This window comes from Lagopus muta, chromosome 1, assembly GCF_023343835.1.
Source record: "Lagopus muta isolate bLagMut1 chromosome 1, bLagMut1 primary, whole genome shotgun sequence".
NCBI lineage: Eukaryota > Metazoa > Chordata > Aves > Galliformes > Phasianidae > Lagopus > Lagopus muta.
Window position 1 is genome coordinate 167,114,543 of NC_064433.1, and position 20,659 is coordinate 167,135,201.

The 20,659-nt window shown below is 39.8% G+C and overlaps 1 protein-coding gene across 2 annotated transcripts in view; it reads left to right on the plus strand.

Annotated features, from left to right (window-relative positions):
- Window positions 1-20,659, plus strand: part of FNDC3A (fibronectin type III domain containing 3A) — a 114,049-nt gene that overhangs the window by 6,115 nt on the left and 87,275 nt on the right. For both annotated transcript variants that reach the window (XM_048957289.1, XM_048957300.1), the window contains exon 2: window positions 9,929-10,057. In XM_048957289.1, the coding sequence (XP_048813246.1) occupies window positions 9,956-10,057 (102 nt within the window). In that variant the 5' untranslated portion in view covers window positions 9,929-9,955. The remainder of the gene's footprint in view (window positions 1-9,928; window positions 10,058-20,659) is intronic.

A 20,659-nucleotide genomic window follows, 5' to 3' on the forward strand; every position in this document is an offset into this window, starting at 1 on the left:
TCTCTGCAATAAATTTGTCTCACTGGCCACTTACAGCACATTAATAAAAGAAATACTTGTTTGTTTGTTTAGTTTGCCTTAAAGGAGTTACACAAAAAGTTTGTCCTTGCTGCATATAGCTGCCAGAAAGAGGGAGCTGGTAACAAATGAGAATAGTTTCATCTCTGGCATTGAGCAGGCTTGTTTTCTCTGAAAATGTTCTGAAACAGAAACGTAGGCAAGAGAAATGGTTAACTGGGAAAGGCCAAGATGTTTTTCAACCCTTGTGATCTTCAGAAAATAAACTGAAGGAAATCCACTCCTGGCAGTATCATAGGAGAACCTAATTTAGCCGGCGTGAAAGTAAAATTAGGAGAGTTTAAAGAAGTCCTTGAAAGTAAGAGGAGGGTGAAACTAACAAACTAGCTGTGTATTCAGATCAATGTGGTATAAAGTTAAACTGCATTGTATGTCTTTGTTAATTTGTATAGCAAGGATGGTTCAGTCTCCTCATTTATTTTTAAGACTCCTTCCAAAGAGTATTTACCTCTTGCAAGATCAGCAGGCCGTCCTGTAGCTCCCAAGCAAGGTGTGACTGAATCACATTGACGTGCCTGGTAAGGACTGGGGCTAAGCATGCACTGTGGTGCTGATAGCTCACTCCCTGATTTAAAATGCACACTATCAAAGTAGATCTGAATGTAATGAACAGATTAATTCCCTGATTTGTTATGTGGTTGCAGTTACCGCTTCCCAGAAGTTACACAACCAGTTTTGGCTTCTCTTCTCTGTCAGTGTATGAGGGAGGGGCAAATTGTTGGAAAGTCCTGAACTCTTTTTATGCAATCACTTCAAGTTGTGTGCTTCATCCAGATGTGGGCTGTGGGTGGTTTATTAACAACCTAGTAATGGTAACATTAAAAACCACTATGTGGTGTTTTCAGGTAGTCTCCACTGCACTGATTGTGATGCATACAATCAAGCGTTTTACAGTCTAAGTGCCAGACTAGATGAGAAGTGTGAGCATCCGTGAGCGTGTTGTCCCTTTGCAGAAGACTGATTTATCAGTATTTAGTAGTTCTTCTCTATGGAGTCCTCACCTTCACAGGTTTGGTTTCCTACATTAGCTGTTAATAAGAGCCTAGCCTGTTTGGCTGAGGTTCAAAAATTGCTGGCTCATAAATAGAAATGCATTAAACTTGAACATCTGGAATGTTTCCAGTTATCTACCATGCATTCTTATATAGGTAATAGTACCCGTGACATGAATCCATGAACTGCACTTCAAGCTGCTCCTAAATCATTACAGTTTGCAACCTGCAGTATGAAGGCAACCTGATGCAGGTATTGATTTATTATAATACTCTTGGCTCCCACAACAAAGCTTTACAGTTGTGGCTATTGCTGTGTTGAGGAGAGCAGACAGTGACTGTGGGGAGGGACTTGGAACCAGTTCTGGCTGTTCTGGTGTAACTCAGGGTTGCTCACAAATCACTATTTTCACCATAATTGTGTTGTGTTCATTGTATACTTTGTAATATCCATGTCCCTGAAGTAACAGGGGGAACAGAGATGTGTATTTGTTTTCTTGGATTTAATTGAGAATTGTACTTAGTGAAGATGTGTGACTCCACTTGAGAGCTGTGAGTGAAGTATATTCTTATTCATCATATAGACTATGGATTCTTTTTACCTTCAGGGAGTTGCATTGCTTATGAAAATGCTTTCCAATGCATCTTCGTTCCCAACTGTTCTGATTTGCAGTTTCTACTGTTGTCGGTTTGTTGCTGTTGATTCACTTTACAAAACTACACTTCTTCTAATTTTTTATATCTACCTGTTTGCAGCCGTGGCATTTTAAACACCAGGACTTAAGGGAATAACCATTTGTTTCACATCACTTCAAAGAAGATTGTCAAATTACAGTGAAATAGACATGTTCCACAAAGCACTTTTCTTCTGACAGAAAATAGCAATTTTCTTCATTCTGTTACAAAACATTTTACCGAGTTTTGCAGGAATTGCTTTTCTAAAATAGGAAAAACTGAAAAAGCAAAGCAGATATTTTAGAGAAATCGAACGTTAATTTTAAAAAAATTAGTTCAAATTGGAAAAGCACAAAAACTGCTTTACTGTAATTGCCACACGTAAGTATGGTAAATCTACAGGGAGGAAAAAAAGCCATTCTGCTAGCTTGTGATTTCTTTTACAAGGCAAGCTGAAGAGAATTTGGTTTTTGTTTTTAGCTTTAATAGCTCAGGTGCAACCTTATGGATCACTGGGTAATTATATTCTAAAATTTCTGTACCAGTACCATCCCTGTATCTCAGCTTTTTCCAGCAGAGCATTAAGTGACGTGAGTAACATCTGTCACATACGCTTTGTCCTTTCCTCTTCACCTCGAGGATGCAGCAGTGTATTTTGTTTTCAGAATTTCCTCCATTTTAGCTTGTTTGTACATGCTAGGCCCTTGTACGTGTCAGCCCTGTCTGATGACTTCTCAACGGGTTGGCTGATTTGAAAGATTAGGAGGAATCTTGATAGTAATTTTTACAGGTTTCAAATTGGCAGAAGGAGGCCTGTAGGAAATAATAAATTTATCTCAGGAGTCATTAAAGAATGGGGATGGTGAGTACTTATGAATGTGTAAAGCACAGGAAAAGTTTAAATAGTAGCTCTTGTCTTCTTGAAAAGAAGAGTCACTCAGGTGTGAGACTTTAAGCTAAGAAGCAGGGCTACTTAGGGCTACTTATTTCAGCTGTTTGCCAAGATGCCCACTGAAAGTGAACCTGTTGTATTCGTGTTGGGGAAGGGAAGATAGGGCATTTCTTGCTGTGCAACCGGACGATGCTTTTACAGCCTTTTTGATTCTCTTTAGTTGTTGGGCTTAGGCAAAGCCAAGAACCAGGAATTGCTTTCTGCTCAGAGCAGCTTTTCCTCCTTATTGGAAGGTGCCTGGGCCTCTGAGGATGTTGTGCCTGTGGTTCCTGGGGAGCAGAGCTTCAGGAGGAGCCAGGTGAGGAAGGAATGCACACCTGTCTGCTGGGAAAACACCTCATGGCAACCTTGTGCTGGCAGCTGTAACACGATGCAGGCTGCAGCATGTATGAAACTTCTCTGCTGACAGAGAAATCTTGGAATGGAACCATTATTGTCACTTGTAGTTTAATATCATCACGCTATTTGGAAATACTTAGTGTTGATTTCATTGAGCCTTTTCCTTATGCTTTACCTTTCTGTGTTGCGTGCTTGGTCTTCTCACTGCTCACCTCCTGACCTCATGTTCTGTGGAATCAAGGACCTTGTTTGCAGTCTCTGTAATAATAAACATAGCTGTTGGTCACCAGATTTGATGGAATTAAAGTATCGGAGTATTAAGTTGCTGCAAATGTTGTGGTAATGTGTGTAAGTTGGGAGAAGAGGAAGAAGCGCCCTGTAAATGGCAAACTGAGGAACAGCCATCGGCACCAGAGTAACCAGCAACCAGCATGGAGGGTGGTTCTCCAGGTTCTGAGCTATGAAAGCTGCGTACCTTTAGCATAGCATGGTACGTGTTGATTTTCTAATATTTTGGTGTTTAGAGAAGGTTGCTCCAGAAGGCACTGTCACAGACTGCTTACTGCAGCTCATCAGGACCTTGTGTGTCGGGTTTTGACCTTCTACAAGAGTGATTTCCAAATGTTTTGATTGTGCTTTTTAATATGTGCCCCAAATTTCTGTACGCTTATTTTAAATTTATAAACGTGTACTAATAGGTACGTAATAAATGTGATAAAGATTGAAAGAACACTATTTAAAAAAAGTCTTTTATATACTGATAGTACAAGAAACGCGTTCTTTTGCATCCCATGGGACTGTCTTTCCCACCCTATGGATACGTGCACCTCACTTTGGAGACCCCTGGTCTACAGGATTGATATTTTGCAGCTTCTCAGAGCAGCCTGTGCCAGTACTGCACAACTCACTATGAAGATACTTTTTTTGCCTTCTGATCAGATAAAATTTCCAGTCCCGTAGTTGTTCGTCACTTCTCTTCCTTCTGCTGTTTGCCTCCAGGAAGAATTTGGTTTGAGTTCTCCTTAGGGACCCTATAGGTAGTGGAATCCAGCAGGTAGGTGACTCCCAGTCTTCTCCAGTTTTCATAGCTTTTCCTGGGCTGTCATTTGCTTAAGCCTGTTTGTCTTTGGGGCACTTCTCTCATACTGAGGGGGTGGCTGGGAAAAGCAAAGCTGGACTTGGTGCTCCAGATGCTGCCTTGTAAGTGCTGACTGGCTGGGAATAAGCACCCTCCCGGTGCTTCTGCTAACGCAGCCCAGCGTGCTGCCAGCATGCGTTGCTACGAGAGTGCGTGCTGCTGACTCATGTTCTTTTGCCTTGGTGATCCAGCTGATTTAATGCTGATGTGTTTTCAGAGGCTGTCGTTAAGATCAGCTGCTGGACTCTTGGGGATGGAAAGGCTGAGCCTTTTCAGTGCAGAGGAAATGCACTGCCCAGTGATCTCAGCCTTGCAATGTTCTTTAACCCTTAATGAACAGGTGACCGAGTAGCAGTCAGAGTTGTATGTATTGGAGAGGAATACAAGTGTTTAAGGAGCTAATCAGAAGGTATTTAAGGATTGTTTAATTGTCATTTTAATTTAGGAGTATATACTTGCATACTGTTGAGTAGAACTCCTTTGAGTCTTAATGTCACATGGTCTTCTGGCTTGTTAGTACAATTGATTCTTTAATGTTTCCTCAGACACCGCCCCTGGAGTATCTAAACAAGTTATATATAGGAAATTCAGATGCTTTCACATTGTTTCAGCTTTGGTAGACTTCAGAAAACTTGACTAGAAAGTTTTCATAAGATGAGGAAAATGAGCAACAGTGCAATTTGGGGTAATAGGGATGGGTGGTTTAGTGCCGAAGTCTTGTACAAAGCATTAACCTATCCTGCTTGGTAGCAAACTTGGGAGAGGCAGCGTCTTCCTTGAATACTACGGCAGCCTCAGTGTGGATTCTGAAAGAATCCTGCATTGCACTTTGAATGTCTACTACTAAGAATATTTAGTACCAAGACAAAAAAAAAAAACAAAAAAACTGTTTATGCAGCAGTTATGCTCTGCACGAGTTAGTCTGTATTTCTAAATAACTGTGCCTTTAAGGGGCTACTAGCAGAAAACTGTCTCAGCTGCTTCTGTGCATAGCAACAGCATTATCTGTCTATTCATCTAAGGTGTCTTGCTTTTCTGGTCCTTTTTAATCTACTAGAACAGTGCAGTTGGCCATAAATCCTTAGATTTATCTCTTTGCTTTACCCCCTCCTCTACTACCTGTTAGCTTTCAGTGGCCTTGACAAGACTAGTGAACTCATCTGTTGTCCTAATGCAAGCTGCTTCTCTTCCTCAGGACCTCAGATTCTGAATACATTGGGAAACCAGATGGAGATGAAAAGCAGCTCTGTCGTCAAGAGTTGCAGGAGCAGTTTTATTCACAGTAAGGTGAAAATGTTGGTATGCACATACTTAGCAGTATGTTGTATCTAGTCTACCTGCGTTTGTCTGTGTCAGGGCATGTGCAATCTCTACCCTCGTTCACTTGAGGGTAGGTTATTGGTAACTTTTGCAGTCACTGCATCCAGGTCTGCAGAAGCAGACCTTGTGGTTCTCTTAGTCCAGATATCCAAACTCCTGGGGTATTTTTCACATGGAACAGTATTATCAAGAAGTCCCGGTCACTCTTAGTATTCTTTGGAACAAATACCAACAATTTAAAGTGAGGGTGTTGGAGACAAAGCTTGTTAAATGGTTACAGTAGAGCTCCAGCTTATTTGCAGCCAGAGGCAGGAAACATATTGTCCTTGTTGCTAAATGAGGTTCTCTTGTGGATGTAACTCGTTAATGGTTTTTTTGGGGGAGCTTGTGCTTTTCTGGCTGTCCACTTCTATTATATTGTCCTTCTAAGAATCAGCTCTTCTCAGGATTCAGTCTCAGGATTCAGTTAATCTTTCTTTCTAGAAAGAATAGCTTTACCTTTATGTAATTAAAACTTTTTGTTATGCCTAGCTGCTTAAGTATTCATGCTATTTTAGTATAGTAAAATCTTGAAGTCCTTTATTGCTGTTATGGTTGTCATTTCCAGACTTCCTTCTAACTTCCTTTTCATTTTTTTCCTGAGTTTTTTTCTTTTTTTTTTTTTCATTTTTTTTCCTAAGTTAAAAACATCTACAGTGAGAAGCCTCGAACTAATCCTTCTCATCCTATTTGAAGCTCACCTGTTCTGTAATTCTACATTTACCATTAATATTTTTGACAGCTGTCATTCCAATTCTAATCCGTGTAATGATTTTTTCAGGAAAAATGTGTACTGCTGAAAAGGTCTGACTGTTATACCAGTGCTTTTATCAGAACCTTTGTCAAAAACGTTCCACCAGAAGATTCTGATCAAGTTAATTGGATAAGATACTTTCATCAATCATTTAACTCTTTACAAATAATATGTATGCAGTGTTGACTGCGAACCTGCTTGGTGTCCGATCACTGTTGGCTGTAGATTGTCCCATTTGCCCTTTTACAGTAGGCTATTTAACGTAAGACTGGTTTTCTTCCTGACTTCTGAGTCTTACCCAGGATTCAGGTTATATAGAGGTCTTTTTTTCAAAGCTCTGGATTCTAGAAACTGAGTGCAAGGTAGCTGGTTCTGTTGGTATAGAAGCTCTGTGCCCACTTGATACCCTTAGATCAAACGTGGTATAATTGTATTTTTTCTAAGATAGGTTTATTGAACTTTTATTATTTTGATGCTAACCTTTTCTGTTGTATCTGACATCTTCTACTACTCAATTCTTCTACCTTTACACATTCATGTCAGTTCTTGTTCTCATAGCTAAAGAGAAAGCACCTGCAGGTGGTGGACGTACCACATCTTACTGACAGGTATGGCAGAGAACACCAGTGTCTATAGGTTGGTGCCTCTTAACCACTGGTGAAGAGAAGGTTTTTGATGCATATAGCATTGGTCCACATTTGTGTGAGACTTAAGACTGTGGCATTGCGAAGAAATCTAATATTGTATTGTCAAGAAAACATTGATTTACTTCTTTCTCTAGATTGATTACCCAGCCTGCCAGGTAGCACTTCAATTATGGTGAAGGACGTCAGGAATAACACTATGCCTGGTGCCTCCTGTCAGGGCTTATCAATGAGCAGCAGTGCTTCATCTCCAGAATAAATCAAACCCTCAGATCCAACGTGGAACTTAGCTGTGTCCCAGTTAAAGCACTAAAGTCTGTGTGCAATCAGCCTCAGTACTTGGGTGCCTACAGGAACCTCAGTTTCTTGCAAATCACATATTTTAAGCACTTACAAAAAAATTAATGAGTGAATCTTGGTATGAATGTTAAATATGTCCAGTGTTCCCGTGTTGGAAGAGCTGAAGAAGTGATCATGGCAGTAGTATTTGTGTTGGTTTGGGTTATGTTTGATTCTCATCAATGTCCAGTTTGATGGGTGTGTTTTGATTTAGGCCCAATAAATGTTGCATCACAAGTTACAAACTCAGGCAAAAATCACTGTGTGATAAAGGAAGCCAGGAAGCCACTCTTTTATCTAAGGATCTAGTCATTAGCAGGATAGCTTGGGAAGAATGAGCTTGATTCAAATTAAACCTGGGGAAATCCATGTCTGTGTAGACCCAGGAGAGTGCTGTATTACAGTCTGGAGTGTTTTAATCAATTTGTCTCTGACACTATAGCTGGTTCTATACCTGTGAGATTAAGAGGTGGCACAGGATGAGCTTGTTTGTAGCTACCATGGGAGAAAGGATATGTCTTAATTCTAACCCCTGCTTAAATAGTCATTGGATATTATCCTGGGAAGCTTACCTTCAAACCTGCTAGCTTGAAAGATGATCCAAGTAGCTCTCATCAGCCCTCTGCCACCTGCACAAGCTGTGGGGATTGATGGTAGCCTGGAGGACTTTTTTGATGTGGGGGAAAGCTTTTAAAGAAGGGTAGGAATAGAAAACTCTGTCCTCATTGCCTGGGAGACTAATTGGTCTGGTTAAGGAGGTATAAAAGTTTAGATGTACAGAGGGACAGGATTTAGTGGGGAGATGTTGATGGTAGGCGGACGGTTGGATGGGATGATCTTGGAGGTTTTTTCTAAAACCTCCTGGTGATTCTGTGTTTCTGTGAAATGGCTTAGCATAAGTGGTGATGAATTCTTAAATAATCACAGGTTTCAAAGACACTTAACCTAGAGGGATTTTTTTTCCCCCAAAGTTTAGAGTAGACCAAGAAAGTAATTGAAGTATCTGAAGTCATTGCAGAAGGCTTTATTTTTTTCTTTCTTCAAGTTCATAATTTTATAGTAGGACAATCTTCAGCATGGAAACAGCCAGACTGCACTGTATATGTATAGCTGGGGTAGAGATTGAGACACCTCTGTGCAGGAAGCTGTAAGAGCAGCTCTTGGAATTAATCAAATAACACCTCTAGAACGTCCTACTGGAGTCATTCAACTGGCTCTATCCCTTGAATTTTGTCAAGTATTTTTCATTTAAAGCAAGCTATACACTGTAAGTAAACATCTCTGTGAACAGATGGTGTGTTAGTATTAGAAGTGTTTGTAAGAGAGTTTCATTAGCCAGATGAGCTCAAGTAATCTTACTGACTGTTGGACTGTGTAACTTTTAAAACTCTTCCTGATTTGTTTCACCAGGCTACAGTAAGTACTGATGGAGGGAGGCAGTTCTGCTTTAGAAATTCTGTCTAAGCTTTTCCCCAGCTTAATCTTTACATATAAATTTGATGCTAAGCACTCTTTTCAAGATGGAAAATGTAATTGACTTATGGGAATTCTGGATATACAACTTGCCTCTATAGGATTTTTTTCCATCTGTTTTTGTTTTGTTAAGAAATATCAGTTTCTTTAGTATTGTTGATTGCTTTTTTCTTCTTTTATTTCAAAAACCAAGTGTAAGGGTCTATGGGACAGAATTGAGAAGAGTACACTAAACCAATGTAACTCAGTGATATTGGTGATATTTTTAAATGAAGTAGAATTACAGAAGCCATTTGACTCATAATACGCATTTCCTGCATGGAAAAACTGTTATCTTCATCTTGTCTTAAGTCCTCATACCACAACAGCATATAAACCACATTATTATTTTTTTAATGGCTGGTTAATGTCACAGATAAGGACGCTTAGTTGGATTTTCCTTCTGCTGCTGTTACTTTGACACTCATCAAAGCTGAAGTGGCTCACTGCTTTCCTGGACCTCTTGCCTCTGTTTATTTTTCTTGCAGTTTTTAGCTGCTTATAAAGTTATTAAAGGACTGCCTACTGGCTATCAAAACAATGTGACTTCAATTTGTATTTATTTTTAAAAGTACAGGTATAAGATTGTACCTAAGAATTCATTCATCTCACTTGGACCTTTCAGTTATTCCTGTCTCTTTTGATGGAAAAAGTAGGTTGGGGGAATAACAAGGAGAAAATAAATAATAGTACTGATGCTGCCCCTGTTCATAGATGTCAGTTGATACCACTGTGATATAAACAAACATACAGTATGTCTAATCTCTAAGGCAATTGCTCTGTTTTCATATCTTTCCAGTAGGCATTCTGTCAGTAGTGCCAGTCAAATTCGGACAAAACTCTTGCTTTATTATCAAAGGTTAAAAAATCTGGTTTCATATCTCAAAAGCTGTGATGGATCTTCTGAGGTTCAGCCACTAGAGGGGGTCTAAACCTACCCTGTGTGTAAGTACGGCTTTTCCTAGTCGGTGAAGCATCATCTTCAAGCCTACGTGCTTGCTGAGATGTTGTGGAAGCATAGGTGTGTTTTAAGGTGTGTGCAACTTTGTAATTTAAAACAAACAAATCTCACATGAGGCTGTTTTTGAAGGATAACTCTTCAGAGATGTGTATAGTTTAACCATTTGAGTCACTTTTTCTTTGCAGGTGATCTTGTGAATTTGTGTACCGTCGATGATGGCAGAGCACCCACCGTTACTGGATACCAGTTCGATTATAAGTAGTGAAATCCCTCTTCTAACTTCCCCTATTGTTAGCGGGGATGGAGCACAACAGGTAAGAAAACTTCAGTATCTTCTCTTTCCTTCCCCTTCTCTTTTTCCAACAGCATCATTGATATTGAGACTGGAATATCTTCATATGGAGTATTTTTATGTAGCTCTGGTCATTAATGTATTTGAGGGACTGAGCTGAAGATGGAACTAGTGCAGAGAAGAGATTTTTAGGAGTATGAAGCAGAAAAACTGTCTTCTGAAAGAATGTTTTCATAGAAATGCAAGACTAGGCAGCTGCCAAGCTGTTGAGCCATGGCCAAGTCTTAATTTAGAAGCTACATATTTACATTATCACATGACCTTGTTGAGATTGATAAGCTTCGCCCCGTGTTAGAGCTTATTAGCTCACACACATGCTAACAACTTTGGCCTCTAGAGTGACTGTCTTCCTTAAAAGTGGGCATCTGGAATGGTGGGACTTGCTCTTGTATGTTTGTGTCTGCCTGGATACTTTTTGAAGTATTCTGTTAGGGAAAAACAGTCAAGCTGATGACTAAGAAAAGCACAACTGCAGTTTTGTAATGCTTTAGAAGGGTCAGCTCCAGTGAGAAACTGCATGTGTGTGTGTGTGTATATATATATAAAAATATAATAATTCTCCCCATCTTTAACTTCAGAAGAATATTTTAGATTCCAGAGAAGCTTGATTCTGGAACAGCTTCTAATGGAAGAAAAGGGGTGAAAAACAAAGTGTCATGGAGCATCTGAACAGACTGAGAGATCACTGTCTGTGATGACAGGAGTCTGCTGGTCTCTTGTTTGATCTTTAGTTATCATAAAGAGGAATTGTTGAATTGTTTTGTAGGGTAAAAATAAGAAAGAAATGTAAAACGAGATTGGAGCATTGATTGCAGCAGTTCTTGAAATTGGGTTTGGGCTGCAGTGAGATATTTGTAGAACAAGCTTAAATGCTGAGAAATCTCATTTATTAAGTGCACAGGCAGAACATTCCAGAAAAAGAGAGAAGAGGCAATACTTACTCTTGCTTTCTCCCAGTTCTGCTTTCAGATACTGAATTTGAGAAGCAGTAACCTTTAACATGCAAGGAAATGAATGTTACTATTTTCTTGCATGTTCTGCCTTGTATAGTTTAATTTTGAAGCCTTGCAAACAGAAAGGAACAAAATATGCATATGTAAAGTTAAGCATTCCACCATTTATTTTCTTCACCTGAATGTAAATATTCTTTTTTTTCTACTATTGTTGAAAACTTCTTGTAGACATGTAGCACATTACTTGATGTTGGGAAGAATCTCTGGAGATCACGTAGTCAAACCTTTCCTACTCAAAGCAGGGTCGACTAGAGCAGGTCGCCCAGGGCCATATCCAGTTGGGATTTACATATTCCCCAAGAAAATTGACTTCACAGCTGTATTTCCCAACCACCCTCAGAGTGAAATAATTTCTTAGGCTTTGTTGGAGTTTCTTATTTTAATTTGTGCACGTTATCTTTTGTCCTGTCACTAGTGCTGTTAAGAAGACTCAGGCTCTGTGTTGTTTATTCCATTCTGCTCTCAGGTATTCATGCACACTGATAATAAAATCCTCTCCTGAACATTCTCTTCTCTAGGCTGAACACTCCCAGCTCTGTCTCTCTTTACACATCAAACTCTACAGTTCTTTCAACATGTTTGTAGCTTTTTGCTGCAGTATATCCATGTCTCTCATACTGAGGAGCTCAGAACTGGGCCTACTACTCCAGATCTCATAGCTTCTAGCTGTGGAAAAGATCACCTCCCTTGGCCTGTTGGCAGTGTTCTACTTCACAGAATCACAGAATGGCCAGGGTTGGAAAGGACCTCAAGGATCATGAATCTCCAACTCCCTTGCCACATGCAGGGCCGCAAACCTCCCCATTTAATACTGGACTATGCAGCTTCATGCAGCTCAGGAAGCTGTTGACCTTTGCTATGAGGGTGCGTTGCTGGCTCACATTCAACTTGTCCACTTGGAACCTTAGGTCCAGTTTTGTAAAGCCACTTTCCAAACATGGTAGGTACTGTTGCATGAGGTTGTTCTTCTCCAGAGGTGGGACTTTGTGTTTCCCTCCGCTGAACCCAAAGATGCCTGCTGGTCCATTTCATTTGCTAGTCAAGGTTTTCCTAGTTGGCAGAACAGCTATCAACTCCTCTTGCAGACTTTATGCCACTTGCAGACTTGCTGATGATGCATTGTGTCCCATCTTGCAGGTGTTCACTGAAGATAGTAAACAGTATTCTGCCCCGTGACAAGCAATGAGGTGGACAGTTGCTGATAGCTTTTACTGATGCTGGCAGTTCAGCCAGTGCTCAGTCTATTACACTGCCTCTGTCTAAACTGTAGCTCGTCGTTTTCCATATGAAGATGTGAGACAGCATCAGAAGCTTTACTGAGGTCATGACAAACAGTATCTACTGCTTTCCCCTTGTTTATCATGCTGATAATTTCATTGTAGAAGGCTATACAGATTTATCAGTTTCTCCTTTGTGAATTGGTACAGGTTACCCCCAGTCACTTTTTTTTTTTTTAAATCCACAATGTGTTTTGGAAATGTTTTCTGGGAAGATTTACTCCCTCATCTTTGCAAGGCTCAATGTGGTGTCCACCAGCCTGTAGCTCCTTTGGTCCTCTTTTGAAGATTGCAGTGACATTTACTTTCTTTCAGTCCTTGGGAACCTTCCCTAATTGCCATAACCTTACAAAAGTAGTTGAGACTGAACTACTACTTCTGCTTTCTCCAAAAACAAGATTAGCAAACTGTGCTGTCAAAAATCATTTTGTAATGGTGTGGGATTTTAAGTCGGATATTTACCTGAATGTTCTTTTGGGGATACTTCTTTGTTAAAATGTTGCCTTTTTTTTTTTTTTTTTTTTTTTTTTTAACCAAGCAAGATTAAATCTGAAAAACAAGCAAATAATTTGATTAAAGAAGAAAGTTGTGGGATTTCTTGATTGCATGTATACTGTAGGTGTCCCTTTTTTAAAAAAAATAAAGTTTCTTCATAGAACTGTTGTCTAAAGAGGAACGAATAGTTCTAGAGTTTTTCAGTTAAAAGGAAAAATACATTTTCAGCAAGCATTGGTCAGCCCTTCAGTGATCATTTTTCTTCCTTTTGTGATAGCTAACATTGCCTACTGGTTTGTGTTAGCGACTAGTGAAAGTCATGACTTGTTTTCTGTCCTTCTTTTCCATCTTATACATGACTCATGAAGAATTTGCAGATGTGGGGTTTTTTTTCAGTGGCAAGAAATTTTGCTGGAAACCCCTTTTATATCTGCTGATTAAAAAGCCATCATTATGTAGAAAAAGGTTTCTGTATGTAAAACATGGGCAATTCAGAATTAAAGGTGCCGTTTCCTTTGTCAGGGTTGCCAAATTAAGGCTTGTCCATGGGAAGGGCAGGCAGAATTTACCAGCATCTTGTATCAAGCAGTCCTTGAGAGCAGCCCTGCAGAGAAGGGCTTGGGAGTCTTGGTGGATGAAAAACTCAACGTGAGCCATCAGTGTGCTCTTGAAGCTCAGAAAGCAAACGATATCCTGGACTCCATCTGAAGAAAAGTGGCCAGCAGAAACAGGGAGGTGATTGTTTCCCTGCCCTCATGAGGCCCCATCTGGAGTACTGTGTCCAGATGTGGGGCTCCCAATGCAAGAAAGACAGAGAGCTGTTGGAGAAGGTCCGGAGGAGAGCCACAAAGATGATCAGAGGGCTGGAGCACCTCCCCTACAAAGACAGGCTGAGGGAACTGGGCTTGTTCAGCTTGCAGAAAAGAAGGCTGGGGGGTGACCTCACTGCAGCCTTTCAGTACCTAAAAGGAGCCTACAAACAGGAGGGGAATCAACTCTTTGAAAGGGTAGATAACAGCAGGACAAGAGGAAATGGTTTTAAGTTGAGGGAGGGCAGATTTAGGTTGGATGTCAGGGAGAAGTTCTTTACTGTGAGAGTGGTGAGGTGCTGGCACAGGCTGCCCAGAGAGGTTGTGGATGCCCTGTTCATCTCTGGAGGTGTTCAGGGTTAGGGTGGATGGGGCCCTGGGCAGCCTGGTCCAGTATTAAATGTAGAGGTTGGTGGCCCTGCGTGTGGCATGGGTGGGTTGGAGCTTCATGATCCTTGAAATCTCTTCCACCCCAAGCCATTCTGTGATTACAATACAAACATAACAAAAAATACAAACATAATTTTGTTATACTGATGAAAGAAGTATGTATACGTCTTCAAATGAAATGTAATGAAGTATAAAGCAGTTGGGCGTTTTTCTTGTGTTTTGAAAAATATTTTAACCTGAATATTAGGTTACTTTTTTTGTTTGTTTTACAATGGAGCCCCATCACTCTAGTGTGTACTCAGTGCCACATTCCTATGTCTCTTAACTCCAGGGCTAGGAGCTCTGCTGCTTTCTTGGGTAGCCTGTTCCAGTGCTTGGCCACTCTCTCTGTGCAGAAATCCTTGCTGCTGTTCAATTTAAACCTTCCCTGGTGCAAATTGAGGCCATTTCCTTGCATCCTGTTACTTGTCATCTGAGGAAATGACACCCTCCTTGTTAAAACTTCTTTTCAGATAGTTGCAGAGGATAATAATGTTTCCCCTCAGCTTCCTCTTCTCCAGACTAAACAACCACAATTACCTCAGCTGTTCTGTTGCCTTCTAGTCATTCACCAGCTTTTTGCTGTTCCTCTTGGCTGCGCTAGTTCTAATGCAGACCAAGATGCCGTTGGCCTTCTCAACCACTTGAACGCTCTGCTAGCTCATGTTCAGCTGGCTGTGATGAGCACCCTGAGGTCCTTTTCTGTCAGGCACTTTTATCTCCTCAAGCCCTTGCCATTGCATGGAGTTGTTGTGACCCAAGTAGCCAAGGACCCAGCAGCAAGCTTTGTTGATAGTATTGTGATTGGACTCAGCAGGAACAGTAAATGAGGTACTGAAGTGATAAAGACCATCCAATGCTTTTCTAGAACAGTACATATTTTCAAGATCTATTTCAAGTACTTAAAGCTCTGCTAGCAGTTTAAACTTGAAGTAGTACAAATATTGGAATGTGTTAAGATGAAAGGTCACATACAGGAAAGAAGAGCTTGATCAGGTTAAAGCTGAAACTTTCCACCCTATTTTAAAACAAAACAGTTCACAAGATGAGTTTCAGAGAAGCTGATATTAGTTTCACAGTACGAAACTGAAGAAAAGGAAGAGCACATTTGGAGCCCGTTAGCTCTTCTCATTTTATTATGCACTGCTTTTACACTGTATCACCACTGTGTTTAATGTGGTAGTGTATGTGGTAGAATGGGTAGTGTACTCCTTCAGTCTTAGTGATAATGATGGGTATGAAATATGGAGAAGCTGAGAAAAACCAGCTTATACTAAGAAAGCATTGTATGAGGACAGAAGTGCTTTGGAGTTTTTCACGTAAGGCTGATTACTCCAGTGCAGCTTTACTGGTTATTACTGAGGTTGGATGTGAAGGATAGTCCTGGTTTTGTGGTGGAGATGAGCGAACCACCCAGGAAAATGTGGAGGAAAGTTCATTTTTTCTGTAACAGGTTCTTTGTTTTCCTGATAGTAAATTGGAGTTAAATTGTTTCAGACAGTCCCTACTGCACCCAGTGCTCTACCCAAGACAAAACAATAAATTACTGACAGAAGTTTGCAGCAGCCCTCCGGTTCTGACCCTCTTTGCACCTTCCCACTAAAGCCGTTAAGTCGCGGAGAGACATCCCAGTCTAAAATTGGTGTCCTTCATTACCAAGAAGATAGATAACACTCTGAGTAGCCCTCTCCTAAATGTTTCCTTTTCTTTGAGGCATGGGGCACAAAGTATTTGGCCTTTAGTCAGCTTTATTTCTCAGTGAGATACCACCAAAAATACCTTCAGGTTATGAAGCTGGTTGCTTACCTTAGATACTTAGTTTATCATAGAATCAAAGAATGGCCTGGGTTGAAAAGGACCACAGTGATCATCTAGTTTCAACCCCCCTGCTATGTGCAGGGTTGCCAACCACCAGACCAGGCTGCCCAGAGCCACATCCAGCCTGGATGTTTTTGTGTAATATATATGGAATGTGTGTTGTATACGCAGTATACGCAGTATATGAGTTTAAGTGCAAATTGAGTTTTGCGAATTCTTGGAATTAAATAGATATTTAGCATTAAATCTACAAGTTAGTATTTCTAAAATGGATTTCTTTGAGTATGAAGACTTTGATCTTAAAGTTGGCATTACCCTTTTAAAGTCTTTGGTCAGACAGCTATGAAAGCAAGTACTTCTAAAAATTCCCTTTTATGACTTTCTGATTATATAGGCGGGGTTAAAGCAGAAAGGTAATAAAGATCTGAATCAGGTTACTGAATGTTTTTCCTCAGTTTTTCATCTGATGCTTCTGTTTCTGAAAGGCATATGGTATATAATCAAGTTCCAGCTTGCTTTGGTTTTGCCTTGCTGCTGGAAGTCAAGCCTACAACTGCATGTCTTGCATAATCTTTTTCCTCTAAGAAAATAATCTGTGCTAAATGTTGTTTAAAAACATACACTGTTATAAATGTTCCCACGGCTTTCCGTATTGTGCTCTTTTCCTTCCTTTTATCTTTGTTTTGATTTCATAGAGTACATGCATGGCTGCTTCTGTCTTATTTTTTTACTTCCCCTTTGGCTCTATTGGATTAGTGTATATGTCGAACTTTTTCAGGGACTCATTAAAGCTGGTTTTAGTTGACAATTATTCTTCCATACTTCAGTGACTTCATAGCACTGAAATGCAACAGAATTATGCCCACTGGAATCACTAACACTCTTCTGCATAGAATACTGCAGCTCCAATGTACAGAAGGTGATTGTGAAGCTGATTATTTTTTTTTTTTTGCAGTGTTTATTAGTAGTTCTGTGTAGCAGTCATCACTGAAAGATACATAAAACTTATCTTGGACATTTCATATGCAAAAGATACTTTCTGTAAAAGTCGGTTATGAGTTTTTTAGAAAAGGCTGTAAAAAGGATGTGAGTTTTGATGCCCAAAGATTATTTAATCCTTGCTGTATCTCTAAATCCTTCATATTCTTTTGGTCAGGAAGAGTGAAGTCTTAAATGTAGACTGCTTTTTGCCTTTGAAAGCAATTTTCTCTTGTGCATTTAAGCTGTATCTTTGACTGCAAATGCATTGAAAACTTGCTTTACATTTCAAGAAGAGGTCTTTGTTCTCAGCAGAAAGTGATAGAATTCAAAATACCCTCATTTTTTAGTTAGGTACGAATATTGTATTGCTCTTAGATGGTAAGTAAAAAGCAGCATTGGATTTAGTGCACAATTAATATTTGCATCTGAATATATTTTAGTATTTACCAGCTGAAAAAAAATGTACAAAGGAGAACGAAGGCTGTGTAGTTCTCAGCCTTCCTACTTGTATTCAGTAGGAAGACTCGTGGAATTAAGTAGTTTCATAAAGCTTCTCTGATAGTCCTCTTTCTTTCTAAACATCTGATTTAATTTGTGTGCTGTGAATCCTAGAACAGTTTTAGTCTCTAGTTTAGTTAGATTCCTCCCAAGATACTTGTGACATGGCTTCCCCCTGTGGAATGAGCCTCTGGAAGCTGACATTTTGGAGATGTGGGAGACATGGGAAAATCAGATTTAAAGTCAAGTGTTAGTCACTCTAGGTTGCAAGTACAGTCAATGGGGAGAAATAAGCACACAGTGGAAGCCGATATCTGTCTTGTTTTAGTAAGGTGACTAAAGAGCTGTGCCTATATTGAAGTGCTTTATTTAATGAGATGAGTAGGCGCAAACGACCTGTGGCTACAAGCATTGAGGTAGCCCAGTTCCTCTCTGCAGTCTGTTGCAGGTGCTCCCAGTTCCTGAGTCTTTGCTTCTCTGTCATCAACATTTGGAAGGGTGTCCTGTGTAGGCTCAGGCATGGTGATTGCTTCCTTCCTTCCATTGGACGTTTAATGTTAAGTGGAGCCCAGGATCTGAATGCCAGAGTGAAAAACATACAGAGTAGTCCTCAGAACTTACGTCTGTTCTTCAAAAGGTAGCTATTGTAATCTCTCTGCAAAACAAAAATGTAACTGCTTTGCAAAGTTCCTTTAATGACTGAAATTCATCTGAAGTACATCGCTTGCTAGCTAAGCCTGTTTCTCATGGTGACTGAGAAGTTTCTTAATTTATAAGTGGGCAAAGTCCATCTAAGCCTCTGCATGTTCCAGAATTACACATTTCATAGAGCAGTCAGAATGATGTCCTTAGGGATGAAGTAGATTCTGGTTTATGCACCACAGTAAAAAAAAAAAAAAAAAAAAAAAAAAAAAAAAGGCCTTTGGCTCTAATTTCTTTCTCTTTCTTTTTGAAAGTAGAGGAGAAAACACACAGGAAAGATATTTATAGGCTGTGGAGTTTCCATCACTTGGTCAGTACAGGCTGAGCCTTCCTAACCTCACTGAATCTAGGAGAGAGCCCTCAGTTTCTTTCCTAACGCTGTTTCATGTTGTCCATGCAGTGTTTTGATGTCCAGTGATACCCGAATCTGAGTATGTGGGGAGAACTTCTGGAAGACAGAAAGAAGGGGGGCTGCAAGAGACTGCTTGAGAAGTGCCATCAAAACCCGTGCTATCCTACTTGTATGTGTGTGAAATGCATTTTTTTTTAATAACTTCAGAATACAGTTCTTCCTTTGGCACTTCCTTTGGTAGTCCGGATTTAACACTCCTACTTTAAATAGCAATCTTTAATACTACAAGCTTTTAACGTATTCCTGTGTCGCCAAACGGAGCTGTCATAAGAAATGCTGGGAAATAACAAAACTCTCTTCTTGTCCATATTCTTTGCAAACTGATGGCCTACATATTTTTACAATTTTGTAAACTCTTTAGAAGATGGATGCCTACACTCTTTCATCTTCTTTGTTTACATTTTTCTCTGAATTTTACAATTGCATTGGAAAAGAGAGATTGTTTTAAAAGGGCATTTTTACTTTAATTCAAGTTTCTAGTTGTTGTTCAGGTAAGTTTTAGACTCTAAATCTTTGTCAAAAATGTAGGGAAAAGAAGGCAGCAATACCTTCTCTCCCTTCTTCTCTTTAATCCTTTGGAATAACTCCAGTATAAATTACAGAGCACTGCACAGCCAGAATGATCTCAGCTGCCAAGCACTTGGCGAAGTTCTCCACCAGTAACCTGATGTTGGAGTAACTTCTTGACTGTAGAGTAAGGCATGCAGCGTGTTTCCCATTTGCTGGATTCTCTTTTTGTACTGCAGAAACCTGATGGAGATCAGAGTAAGTGCTGAAATGGCTCTGCCTCAGCCTACAGAGGAAGAATCAACTGTAGGATTATAACCTTTCTGAAATCATGTATTAAAGTGCTAGGCCAAAGGTTGATCCTGACTGCTTTATAATGTCGTATATTGTTTCTCATGAATGCCAGACTGATTGTGCATGTTTTCAGACATGTCTAGATATTACTGACAAAGAAATTCTTTTAGGTGAGGAATGCCATTGACTTGCATCATCACATGCATATCTTCTATTTTTTTAACCTGAGTTTCCTCATCTCAACCAGCTTTTGTGATGTTTGTAGGATTCTTGTTTAATGTATTGTTAGGCATTTTATGGAGGCAAAATACTAGCAGCGCTGTAATTGTGGCACGACAACTTAGCTTGTTTCAAATGTGTGCTTTTTAAGATCATCACAGTATTTAGACCTTCACAGCTTGATTAGGGGTGTAGACAGTCATCCAAAGTAGTTGCTTTTTGGCAAGTGGAACACCAAATAACACATATTTGATATAGAATACGCAGCAACTGCTGGTACAGCTTGCAGGCGAAGTGCAAGAGTTGTTAACACCTATGAACTTCTTGATTCTGTAAGCATTGGAACAGTCTACCCAAATATTAGTAGTTCCTTGAGCAATGAAGTGTTAATTGTTTGTCCCTTTCATTCAGACACGAATCCCTGTTAAATTCATTTTCCAAAGTTAATCTGACAGTCTTCTATCTTTTAATCTGTCTGGATACAACTTAAATGAGTTTATTCCCTGATTCTGCTTCAGATTGTTTCGAATAAAGCAGACGTATGGAAGGTGCCTATCAAGGGGACTGGCCATCCTCTGTGAGGATTAGCTGGAAGCTTAGCCCTTACCGCTTTACTGCGCAGTATGAGCTCTGTCCTTCCTTCAGTTTGCTTAGCATTGTAAAACTCAAGTTCATTGGACTGTGTTGAAATAAGAATAATCTGGTTCACATCTTGTATTTTTTATTTATGGAGGTTGATGTTTGTAACTTCTGGCCAGGACCAGATGTTTCAGAAAGTTCCAGAGTTAAGTGACTGCTCCTAACAATATCCTTCTAATTCCTGGTAAACAAGGATTAGCTTAAAACTTTGAAACACAAATGTTTGTCAGTTGCATTATACAGATCCTTTGAAACACTTCTGTAACTCTTAGGTTTTTGTTTTTTTCATGATTTAAAGATATTACAGTGGGATTACTTTAAGTAGCAAATCTGTGCACTTTCTACTAACCACAGCCTGTTTCTATGCAAATGAAACAGATTGGGTTTGCTGTAAATGAGACAAATAAAACTTTGCTTAGCCAAGCTGTGAGAATTGTGTAGTACAGAAGAGAAGAGACAAAACAGATGAAG